Raw genomic sequence first — 13,118 nt, 5'->3', positions numbered from 1 at the left:
AATCAAGCGTGAGATGATTAAGGTCCTATAACCTAATAAATCCATCAAGATTTATGAATCAATGAAGTGTTCATGTGTACGCAGCCACTACATCTTTGCAAATGCAATTATGAACACATTACTTTCAGCCCCAGGGGAAATACTTGCAAATATCCATGGGAATAAGTGAGTTTTTAAAATTTAATATAATTTAAAAATACAATGTCTTATTATACATTATTATAGATTATTTAGTATCCTTTCAAAAGTGGTTCTGGGATTCAAAGTTCAAAATAAAAAGCTACAAATTCATAGTCAGGAAACAAAATGCATGAGATAGCTCTGTGAGGTGCATGGGCTTAATTTCCTCCTCAACTTTCACCTTTCTTGAAACTTCATTGTCTTAAAATGGCTTTAATACCTGTTATTTCCTTTTGAATATTTTCTAGGGTTTTTGGAATGTGCAAAGAGATAGTCATGGACAAAAGAGAAATCATTAACCATTCAACGTGTTCTTCCAAATATATACCAAAGAACACAAAATCCTACATGTAGAGATCAGAAACGCATGTACTAAAATGTGTGGCTGAAATTGTGCTTGTAGCCAAGACTTGCCTCTTTGAATGCAGCAAAATTATAAGTGAGTCTTCATATGAGGAGAAGCAAACGCTCAAGGAAGAAAATAACAGATACGGGAGTGAGCCCTGGATAGCCAGGTCAAGTCACACACCTGATGCAAAGAAGATAGGGGATTTCTGCCTGCACGGATTTTTCTGGAATCTGTCGGTTTAGATAATGTTTCTGTTTGCATTTCTATTCTGACAGAAGTAGAAAATCTTTTGTAGTTCTAGAGGAAATATTATTATAATAATTCCAAGGGGATAGTTGGGTAAATATGATTTAAATAGCAAAAATAATTTCTCAAAGTGAGTAGAGAACCTCTGGATCATTGGATCACAATTTTTAAGATGACAATGAAGTAGGGAAAAAAAATCAGAAATAATTTTACTCAGTAGCAATTACAGAGATTTCTATTGTAGTCCTAAAGATTAAAGTGTCCTCTGGTGACACAGGAGGCATATGCCAAGGGTTTTGTAGAGTGAAATCTAAATGACTCCAGAACACTTTCCATACGATTTTTCTTAAATATGCTGTTTGGTATTCAAATTAAATATGGATTTATATTATGTGGATTTATATTATGTGGATTCACTAGGCCTTTTAAAACTTTTATGTACTTAAGCCCAGAAACGTGATGTTTTAGGAGATTTTGAAATAGGAATACTAGACTGAGTGCCTCCATTCTATGCCGTCTTTGCTTACATTTTTACCATTCCATTCTGCTTGAATGTCTAATTCCGAATTGGCAGTCAGGATGGGCTTAAAGAACTGACGATTTATGAAGGACAGGCACAGAAATAACTATTCTTATCTGTGCACAATACACTGCTTACATTTTACATTTTCTAAATAAGACGAATATTTTCCTGAAAGTAATGTTTTGATGAATTAGAAGTTTAAGCTAGCCTCAATACTGTCAATTTCAGACTGTCCTGAATTAAGCATTTTAAGGAAGGAAGGAAGGCTACTAATTTGCATCTTAGGCATGCTTTGTTCTTTATCTGCAATTTTGTTTTTAATTATCTAAATTTTAAGATCTTGTAATTTTAAAATTTATCTCCTCTTGAGTCTTAATGAGTTAGCACAGGCACCATCTCTAAGCACAATCCGACAACATTAACACAATATTGTCAGTTTCTAAGTAGTTACTTAACAGACCACCATGAATTATCTTAGGCTGAGAGAGTGAAGAGTTCAAAAGTAAAATTTAACTTGTTACTCTTTATGGTCACAATGATTTTTAAAGCACTGGACTTGAAAGATCACGTATAAACTGTCAGAAATGTTAAGAATTCGTTATATCATATATGTAAGCCACACTAAAACGTGTTTCAGTAAGTAAAGGGCACCATTTAGATACAGGTAATTCTAATGAGTTTTACATGTTAAGGCTGGAAACAGGAAATGGACATTACTACCCATCTTCAGCTTTTGCCTTTCACATCAGAACACAGAGTGTTTGTTCTGAGTCAGTGACGATATTTTTCTCGGTATTTAAATGTAAATCCTATCTCCCAAAATGTTTTGAGACAGTAGTTAGAATTTACAGAAAAGTTGAATATTATATCTCTCAAAAGGGAAAATGGAACATTTACTAACCTGGAATTGTTACCAAGATTTCAATCAACCTAATATTTAACCACATGAGGCATTCTTACTTTGAAATAGGACTGTCCGACAAAAATTCTATCAGCCATTCATTACCTAAATTGGTGTAAGAGAATTAAATTACACACACACACACACCATCATGAGAATTCTAATTTATAATACAAAATGCCATGGCTACTTATGGTTCATAAACATTTTTTTATTTTTCTTTTTTTTGTTGTTTTCAGAGAGAAGCTGTCATTTTTCTTCACACCACCGAAGAGCATTGGGTTCTGGGAATATGCTGGCCAGGTCCTCCAAATACTCCATGGAAGGTGCTCTGCGCTTGTCGGTGTCTAACAGGATCAAAGGTCCTGACCTGTGTTCCACATAACAGGCCAGGGAATTTTGGTCCCGCCTTATGCGTGCCGCCCTTTTCACAGCATGGTACTGTGTACGTTTCCAAACAGAAATCTTTCCTTTCTCAACATCACCTATTTTTCCTGCTGCACAAGGAAGCTTGAGATGCTGCTCTTCATTATGTATTCTTCAAATGCGGCATAGACACATTTTTAAAAACGATGTATAGTGTTTAGACTGTAGACTATATTAGAAATTTCTCTTACCTGGGCTTTTTCAATTTTTTTTTTTAGCAGTTGTGTTACCTAATTAAAAGGCTCCACTGTGGATGTATGTATGTTGCTTATATTTTCCATGATTTTTATTTACCAAGGTAATTAATAGGTGATAACAATTTGATCTTACAAAAAAAAAAAAAAAAAAACAGTTCAGACCAGTAACGTGGTATAGTGAGTTAAGCTGCTGCCAACAACAATAGCATCACATATGGGTGTCAGTTCAAGACCTGGCTAGTTACCTTGCAGTCCAGCTCACCATTAATGTGCCTGGAAAAGCAGTAGAAGATGGCCCAAATGCTGGGCCCAGGTACCCACTAAAGGATCTGGACGTAGCTGTTAGCTCCTGGCTTCTGACTGCACAGCCTGGCTGTTGGCACTATTTAACCAGTGAACCAGTAGACAAGAGATTCTCTCTTTCTCTTCTTCTTGGTAATTCTGCCATTCAGACAAGAACACGATAAAACAAAACGCAGCAATACGTTAGTATATGTAAAAGCAAGCAGGTCAGACCCATCTCCTGGGTAGGTAAGGTTTTTGGTCATCAGTCCAGTGGATCAGATTTCTTACCTGGGGCCCAATGAGGAAGTCCAAAGGCTTGTCTGTGAATGTTCTAAATTTCAGCACAAATGTTTTCTGTCAGACCGTCTGTGGATTTTCCCATGATTTGTCCAACAACTTTGGGGGATATTTTTAATTTTTGTTTTCCATAATGTGATTTTATAGGTATAGAGATTGTCCTCTTAACGCCCTTCCTCCCCATTCCCCCTGCCTCTCCATTCCCCCCGCCCCTGTCATTCCCCCTTCCTCCCCATTCCCCCTGCCCCTGTCATTCCCCCTTCCTCCCCATTCCCCCTTCCTCCCCATTCCCCCTTCCTCCCCATTCCCTCGCCCCTGTCATTCCCCCTTGCTCCGCATTCCCCCTTCCTCCGCATTCCCCCTTCCTCCACATTCCCCCTTCCTCCACATTCCCCATTCCTCAACATTCCCCCTTCCTCCCCATTCCCCCTTCCTCCCCATTCCCCCTTCCTCCCCATTCCCCCCCGCCCCATATTAGTGCAACACATCAGTCACAAGTCCAATATGTTGCTGCTTAAGCATATCATGGCATTGTAGGTATAAAAAATGGTTAAAAATCTACTTTGATACTATCAAGGCATAGTCGTTAACAGTTTCATTGGCAGTCCTTCTTTTATTCAGGAGTAGAGATGCATACTGTAATATATCTATTTCCTGGTATGCTAGTCTCCATTATGAGTTCATCTATGAGAATTTGTGTATATACATGTTTACCTAAATATCCACTTACATATATGTATATATGATTTATTCATTTTTATTGCAAAATCAGATATACAGAGAGGAGGAGAGACAGAGAGGAAGATCTTCCATCCAATGATTCACTCCCCAAGTGGCTGCAGCGCTGATCTGATGCCAGAAGCCAAGAACTTCTTCCAGGTCTCCCACACGGGTGCAGGGTCCCAAGGCTTTGAATTTTCCTCAACTGCTTTCCCAAGCCACAAGCAGGGAGCTGGATGGAAAGTGGAGCTGCCAGGATTAGAATTGGTGCCCATATGGGATCCTGGCGCATTCAAGGTGAGGACTTGAGCTGCTGGGCCACCGTGTCGGGCCCCATTTGTTTCATATTTTGCATTAACATTACCTTATATTAGAGAGAACATAGGATATTTGTCCCCTTGAGATTGACTTATTTGATTGAGTGTAATTTGATTGAGTGTTGGGAGCATTTTATTGTAAATGGTAGAATCCTATTCTTTTTAATGGCTGAGTTGTATTCCATGGAGTAGATCTATCACAATCTCGTTATCTTTTCGTCTCTTAATGGGGATCTGGGTTATTTCTGTGCCTTCGCTATTGTGGACTGTGCTGCTAATGACAACGTTTCCAGTTGTGTGGTACAGCAGACAGGTGTAATATAATGGAGGCTGTGGTCGGACTGGCTGGATTTGTGTGCTAACAGGGCTCTTCCCAGACTATCACAGTATACAGCACTTCAGCATACGGCATGTTCTATCCTGCAGATATTTGAGATATGGCAGGAAAGGGAATGTTGTTGTCCTCCAGGATGAGGTCACAAGAATCCACAATGAAAACTGTTCTCTCTGGATGAGAGACACATCCTTATCTCTGAAGATGGGGAGACACTAAGGGAAACTTACAAAACAAGTCCTCTTAAATTCCACCCCCACCCCATTTAGTACCCTTAGATCACACCCCTTTGTCCTATTCTTTCTCTACTCAAACCTAGTGTAGATCTATTCTACTTTAATCATTTTTAATGGATTCATTTTATTAGAAAGGCTCATGTGTTCTATGGAACTTCACATAAATATTTCTCTATGCTTTATTTCCATGTTAATTGTTTGTTACGGAACTCTTATTGGGAGTCAAGAAAATATTTCTTTACTTCCTTCTAACCTGATCTCAGTATTTGTGCATATGATTTCAAATCAATTACTTATCTCTGTTTGCTTCAATGTTTTGAAAATTGTAGAAATTATTCTTAGGACTGCTGTGGCACAAAAGACTGTAAGACAGAGACGGGCATTAAGTAAATACTCCCTAAATATGAGTGAGCACATGACTCTCGCTAAGGAATCTGTAACCACTAGAAAGTTAAAGGACCTAAAGATCTTTTTTCTAAAAAAAGAAATACTTATCATCATAACACACATGTTCATATTTTGGCAAAAGGTCTTCATTTAATAACTATGAAAATGAGGAAGGCCAATTTGTGTTGGAATTTCATGGAAGAAAAAGAATACTTTGTCCCAAGCTAGACTCCACGTGGTTTTCATCTGTTTCTGATTGTTATTAGAGCCAACCTTGTCTGGAAACCTTGAAACACGTTTCAGGGCAGTCCCTTAAACTGCAATGACTATGAATGTAATCTTAGCATTCTTGTTTTCAGTTACCGTGGAAGTCAAAACTTACAAAAGCAATGAGATTCTGCATCTTTTAATGAAAGATAAAACAACAATATAAACATACACAAATTTACAGAGAAGGGATCAACTTTAATACATCTGGAGTAAAAGGTGTTTTTGTTTAAACATGGTATAAAAATAAATGCCAGAGACATCAACTGAGAATATCCGAACAACAAAGACATGAGCTTGCTGTGAACGTGAATACATCTGTGAGATGATACTTTCTGTGCTAATTTATTGTTTAATAAATGTGAAGCCATGTGTATACTTATTGATATATACTTATATTTTCTTTTATAATTCTTCCAGTTTGTGACTGAATTTCAGTGACCTGTGTGTCTACTAGAAGCTTTAAGAGGAGAGAGGAGCAAAAACAAAACAAAAACAAAAACGGAAAGGTTTTACTTCACTTGAACTTGTTAAAAAGGAAAATACACAGATCCAGTATAGTAGAAGGAAGAGGAAAGCAGACAACATTTTGAAATGGAGGCATTGAGATGGTAGAGTCTCTTGAAGATGGTAATGCCTTAATGTGCACACACAGAAGTAACAATTCAGGTCCTTTGCTCATGCAACACCTTGTTCTAATGTCCTCTGCTCCAGGTGGAAAGAAGGAGCTATAAATTCTGTGCAACAACTCCAATCGGCTCCCATGCTACGAGTCAGCTTCCTTTCAGTAAGACTGAACGAGGCTTGTTAATCTCTTTGACGTGAGAGACTTCCCCTGTGGAAAAAATATAAAATAAGAAAATCAGGTACGATCACTGAAAATACTAACACTGATTTGTACACAAGGGTCAAATGTGAGCCCTTGAGGGTACATCTTAGATCGATGCCATGACCAGTCTTCATCCCCCAACCCTGCCCTCCACCAACACAGCAAACAGAATGACCCCCTCCAGTCCTCCCTCCCACTTCCTCCCCATTGCAAACAGACTGATGGTTTCACAGAACAGATTAGCAAATCATAAAACATGTCCATAAACGTTTAATTGAGGCTTAGCAATGAGGTAACAGCTAGATTCCCCACTGGCTAGAAATGGATTAACAAAATTTAGTGAGATGTTCTGAAAAACAGCAATGTGAATGCATTCTTATTCAATGATATGTTGCATCCATAAATGTCTAAAAATGTGGAGAGCATGAACTAACGAAAGAAAATCTACTTTTGAGGTGTGATTTGTGGAAAATATAGATTCTGTGTGTCCTCTATCCTCTTTAGTTAATAGGGAAAAATGTGCTGCTCATACATCTGCCTCTCGCACCTGACTTCTCTGAACCTCAACCCCAGAAAAATGCAGGAACTTTGGATTCTATTGTGTATGCATTCATTTTGGGATATTCTTGAAAGCCAGTGCTGTTTCTGTTCATTACTAGTATTGACGAGATAAGAAACTGGATTTTTTAAAACCAGAATTTAGGTTATCGATTGGTGATTTCAATTTCTTCTCTCAATTTGTATTTCCTGGTAAAATAAGTGGTCTACTTATTAAGTCAATCTTTAACTTCTCATAGGATTAAATAATAAGAGAAAAGCAACAGATTTTGGGGGGAATATGAGTAAGGACGAGTTACAGTCATAGCAACAGTTTTTATTTTGCTACCTAATCAGAGTTTGATAAAGGGTTGGGCAGTGTTGGCATAAAACATCATCACTCATTATCACTGTCCTTAGCTCACCTGGGCTGCTATTAGAACAAATCACACACTGGGTAGCTTGTTCACAACAGAACTTTATTTCTTGTAGTTCTGTTGGCCAGACAGCACAAGACCAAGATGCTGGAATTTTTGGCATCTTCTGAGGGCTCTCTAGCTAGTTCACAGATTATGCCTTCCCTTGGTGTCCTAATGTGGTAGAAAGGGCTGCATTTTCATGATCACCATCCACAGGCCACATCGAAGTTTAGGATACAACACATACATGTGGGTGGCAGGGAAGACCCACAGATATTCAGGCTCTAGGGGTTATATTATGCAAAAGATGAGTGATCTTAAGAAATGATTATTAATTTTGTGACCAAACTTTCTATATATTCTATATAACCATTTCTTGTTAATTGTGAAATAGGACTAACAACTGAGCTTTCAGCAACTGGTAATATTAGATGCTAAAGTTGGACCTGAAGTAATTTTGCTTTAAGGTGTGCCTGAGTCACTTTTTAGGTGGAAAAAATGATAGGAGAAAGATGATTGTTAAAAGGAACCCATACTTGTAAAGTAAGACTTGTAGTTCCTGCCCACCAGGATGGAATGCTTGTGTCTCCCCCCAAATGCCTCTTGAATACCTTTTTGTAAGGTAAGTAGGTTGTGAAAGGGATTAACAGCCTTGTAAAAGAGGCTTAGAAAGCTTGGCTGCTCTTTGCTTCATGTGAGGGCATGATGAGAAGGTGCCATTCATAAACCCAGACATGTTTCCCAGACATGAAATCTGCAGCATCTTCAGCTTGAATTTACAGTCATTTCCCAAAATTGTTAGAAAGAAATTTCTCTTATTTGTAAGCCACCTGGTTGACGGTGTTTTGTTCTAGTGTGCTAAAGGGACTACCACACTGCATCCATTTCATTTCTGTTTTCTCATTCCTAAGATGATAATAATAGCATGGTATTTATAGGAAGCTGTCTTTGAAAACTGATAGAAGTAGGCTATGGATGTTAGTTCTGTTGGCTAATACCTTATTGTATGATTGTTATTACTAACAGTCTCCTTCTCTGCTTTTCTTCATTAGGACACTCAGTCAAACCCACTCATAGAAGATCAGAAAGTGGCTAGTAATTGAAAGCTAAAATTATGCTACAGTCCTTCCCCAAACCTGGACAGTAAGTTAATTGAATGTAATAAAAATATTTTTCAATATTTTCAGGCTCTATCATTTTTATGTGTGCTACCATGGAATCTGTACTACTTATCTAAATGCATGCATCATACATATATATGTGATCTGTATAATATTTTTAAAACATTTTCCACCCGAATAATTTACCTTTAAAAAATTCTTGTTCTTTCTAATGCAATGTTCTTTCTAGAGCAATGAGGAAAGTCCATCTTACTTGACACCTAAGAGTCAATTCTGATATTGTAGAAGACAAGGGGAAAGGTGTTAACAGAAATTATTTCTCTTAAGATTAGACTATTGTGACTTGGCCCAAGATTTTGACAAGTCTGAAAAGCTTACATTAAAATAGGAGGGCTTTATATTTTAAGGTGTATAGAAGTCGGCCGTATATAAACTAAAATTGAAATGTCAACGAAGTAGTCACAGGATGTGGTTAAGAACTTGCATTTTCTAACATATTGATTACTCAATACCATGTCAATTAACTCCATAATGTTGTAAATTGTTGTTAATGTTGTGTTGGGGCTTTTAATTGGATGGGATGATATTCTGCCAGCTATGTCTTCAGACCAGAGATGGTCTCCCCAAGAAACTGTTGAACTTATCTGGACAATAAGATGCTGGACTTTATGCTTGGTATATGCTTGCAATGAAAGAATCTTGACTGGATTTAAATTGTAATACTGCAACAAAGTGGAGGAATCCACCATGGGGGAAGGTCATGGGGAGGAATTGGGAGAATCCCAGACCCTATGAAAAACTGTGTCATAAAATGAAATGTAATTAATTAAAATAATAGGAAGGCTTTTGAAACTTTGATATAGACTTTTAAAATCAGAACTATGGAAACCACAGTCATTTTATAAATTGAATTTAAAAAAACATGGTTCTCTTCTAGTTATTTTCTAATTTTCAATTTTCAAATGCTTTCAAGTTACTAATAAAATCAAAATGACATGTGGTACATGTTTAGTTTAACATGTTCTTGACCTAGGAAATGGTTAAAAACCATCTTCAATAGAAGCCCATAGATAAATTCAAGTTACAATAATTGCAGGGATTTTAGTTAACAGAAAAAAAATCAGTAAGCAGAAATGGTAAAATATGTGTATACATTTTGACATAGTCAACCATTATAACATTTTGTGTGCTATGTATTTATCTAATAGGCAATACGGATATGTGCTTTGTGTACTGGAGTCATTGAAAACCAAATTTAGGTACAAGAAAGAGGGAAAATAACTTAACAGGCCAATGATGTTACAGGGTTGCCTAATGTGTCTGAAGATGTGGATCATTTGATTCTTGAGCAAACCACAGGCCCCTTCTGCCTTCTTCACATACTGGGGGAATAAAAAGGAAAAACTCACAAGAACCCTATGCTAGTGCGCAAAGGAAGCAGACCCACGTACCCTCACGTGTCAGTTGCTCTATTAGAAAATACACTGACCCCTTCCTTTATAGCATACAGGCACTGAATTTGCTCTGCAGCCACCTCAGTGTATTTCCTTGGAAGGTACAGAACCAGCCCCACCAGTTATCTTTCCAGATTTCTTCTAAGTTGACAAATATGAGTAATTTTTATAGCTAAGTCCTAAAGCTTTACTCTAGAAACCCAAACAGCCAAACTCCTTAAACCAAACTGCTTCCAGTAATTCACTAATTTGTGTCAATATCAATTTTTACTCACATCACTAAACATAGTAGGTGACTTAAATCCTTTCTGTCAGATTCTACGGCATACTAAAGTGGAAACTGAAATGTATGGGAAGAGACAAATACAGACATTCAGAACAAAACAAAAACTCAAAACCCTGTAAGACTATAATACTTAGCTAATGGATAATACGGTGGAATAAGGAGTCCATTATTTAAGTACAAAATAAAATAACCGTGTGATTTTGGATGACATTTAAGTGAACGCATAATGTCTTCCTAGTGTATAATATGATAGTCATACACATAAGGAGAATCTTGTAGTGTGTGTCACTAACACCTTATCTCCACTAAATATCCTCACCATATCCCAAAGGTTTTGTACACATTTTGTTATAAATTTGAAGTAGAAAGGATGCATTTTTAAATTAAAAAAATATAACCTTTATGTTTGTTTTTTTATTTTTCCTAGGGCACTATCAATATTTGTAAGTTTTATTTGATATCAAAAAATACATTCTTGGTCTTAAAAGACACTTGCAGAAGACTGCCACAAACAAGTGAAAAACAAGTGCAAAGGCCAGGCCATTAATTCCAGCTTGAAGGTCTGGGGCACCAGGAAGAAGACAGCAGCTTTCCCCTCTCTCCTGAACCTCTTTTTTCTCAATGGAAGCAGAGAGAAAATACATGCATTTGGCTGACTAAGCCCACATTCTATTATTGTCTTACAACAGACAGCAGTCCATGTTTACAGCACAATACCACAGTGAGGGGGAAAAAAGGGGGCAAATTTTTAGAAGAGAGCTATGAAGGAGCTTATACACCTAACTAAAGGGTCATCAATGTCGCAAACATTTGTAAAACAAAATTTAAAGTGAACTCTTGCTACTCTTTTAAAATTATTGCTTATCACCTTCTGTTACCTCCAAGTGTCTCCTACAGTTTGCTGTAGACTGAAATGCATTCTAAAATGAACTGTAAACTAAAGAGATTATGACATGGTAGTGGCAAAGAAAAACGGGAAAATCTTATCACTGCCTTTCCCTGAGTTTGCGTGATGCACTTTCGGGCCCCCATGTCCGGAACCTCTGCTGACAGTTCAGTGATGATGAGATGCTATTGGACTAGGCAATAGTCAAAGATGCTCAACTAAACAGTGACATTTGTCTGTTTCTTCACTCATGCTGGAAAAATTTCCCTTGTTTTATTTATAAATACTAACATTTTTTGCCTGAATTTCAATATCCTTTATTTTACTTCTCTAGACTTTCAGATAGCCTATGGTCACTCTAAACAATAGTTCTTAGTCTGGGCTATTGCACCTGTTGCTCTTCCAAACATACCCCCAAAGTCTATGTTGGGACATGTCTGTGCACACCCTTGTGGCTTTTCAAAAATGAATTTCCTGCCCCCACTTTTTTTGCTGAAATTTACAAATCATTCCCTAAACTCTACCAATTCCCTCTCTGAAATCTTGATCAAAGGACCTGCACTAGAATGTTTCCATTATTATTAAATTATAGTGTCAAGCTGCATCATTTGGAGAAGGAGATAACTGTTCAATGACATTGATAATCACAGATGTCTCACATAAGCATTTGATGGTTGGTAGGAGTGGAACTCCTGGATTGGAAATCTGATTTTAAGCATCCACTTCCAGAAACCTGGATAATTGGTTTCAAATGTCTTAACCAGCTAACTTTTAACTTGGATGGAGAGCGGCACTTGAGGATGACAGATGAGGGAACCTGGCTATATCCTTCCTATTAGCTTACTGATCTGCAGAATCTGTCTTCAATTCAGTGGATGATAAGGAGGAACGGAAGCTCAGGTATGTGTTTACCTAGATATCTGTCCTGATTTAACTGACATAAATTATCTTGGATAAACATGCAAGTGAGTTTCTTAAAACAGGGTGAATAATTCTGGCAAACTGTGGGAAGTTTACGAGTTCTTAAAACATTAAAGCTAATCTAAATTTCTTGATATTTAAGAAAGAGAATTTTGTAGTTCATTGTGCAGAGCCTTAATGTGAAAACAGGAGAAATAAACTAGTTCTAAGTAATTTGAGTAGGATACTAACATATAATGCATTAGTCAGAAAGGAAATCAATTTAGAGAGATGCAACTAACTTTTAGGAGGAAATTAAATATTACCGAACTGATCAGAAACATCAGACTCCAATGGACACAATAAGTAGATAAATTGTAAAATGTTAGTTCTATATACATATAAACACACATGGTATATTTGGAACCACAAATATATATCTATAGATATATATTACATAAACACATACCCTATACAAAACACATATAAAACACTTAGGTCAAATGTGGGCAATATTGAAGATAAAATGTTGTGATCTAAAATCTGATTTTAATGTTGACATAGTACTTCATGAATAGGTATAACCTGATATAATGATCCACAGTTTTATAATTCAGAAAGTATCCTACATGTGGCAATTATATATTGCAACCAATAGTTATACATGGGGACATCTGCATATCTGGGTTTTTAAAGACTAAATTACTGGTAGTTGAATGACTGATTCAAAGAGAAATATTTGAGACTTTGGCACTTTCTGTCACTTCACAGCCTGGTTTCTATAAGCAGTAAATTAAATCCCCTAATTTTGTACTCCTTCCTAAAATTAGATATTATGGTTAAATAACTAATCTCTTTGAAGGAGATAGAATTTTTTTATTTTTGGATTATACTTAGGTATTCATGTCAGTAATTTTTATCATATTTTTGTATTTCTTTGGTATTTATCTATAGATACATAGAGAGAAACTCTTTGTGTTTCTTCTGTTGAAGTATTCAAGTTCTTTGTTCAGGTTTTGGA

General features: G+C 36.8%; 1 protein-coding gene across 2 annotated transcripts in view; it reads right to left on the bottom strand.

Moving 5' to 3' along the window:
- Nucleotides 1-5,845: 5,845 nt before the first annotated feature.
- Nucleotides 5,846-13,118, bottom strand: part of RGS7 (regulator of G protein signaling 7) — a 355,504-nt gene continuing 348,231 nt past the window's right edge. For both annotated transcript variants that reach the window (XM_040967774.1, XM_040967775.1), the window contains one exon: nucleotides 5,846-6,500. In XM_040967774.1, coding sequence (XP_040823708.1) covers nucleotides 6,450-6,500 — 51 coding nt within the window. In that variant the 3' untranslated portion in view covers nucleotides 5,846-6,449. The remainder of the gene's footprint in view (nucleotides 6,501-13,118) is intronic.

Source organism: Ochotona curzoniae, unplaced genomic scaffold (genome assembly GCF_017591425.1).
Source record: "Ochotona curzoniae isolate NIBS_2020 unplaced genomic scaffold, NIBS_Ocur_1.0 scaffold_4683, whole genome shotgun sequence".
Lineage (NCBI taxonomy): Eukaryota > Metazoa > Chordata > Mammalia > Lagomorpha > Ochotonidae > Ochotona > Ochotona curzoniae.
This window is presented reverse-complemented; position numbering and strand designations above follow the sequence as displayed.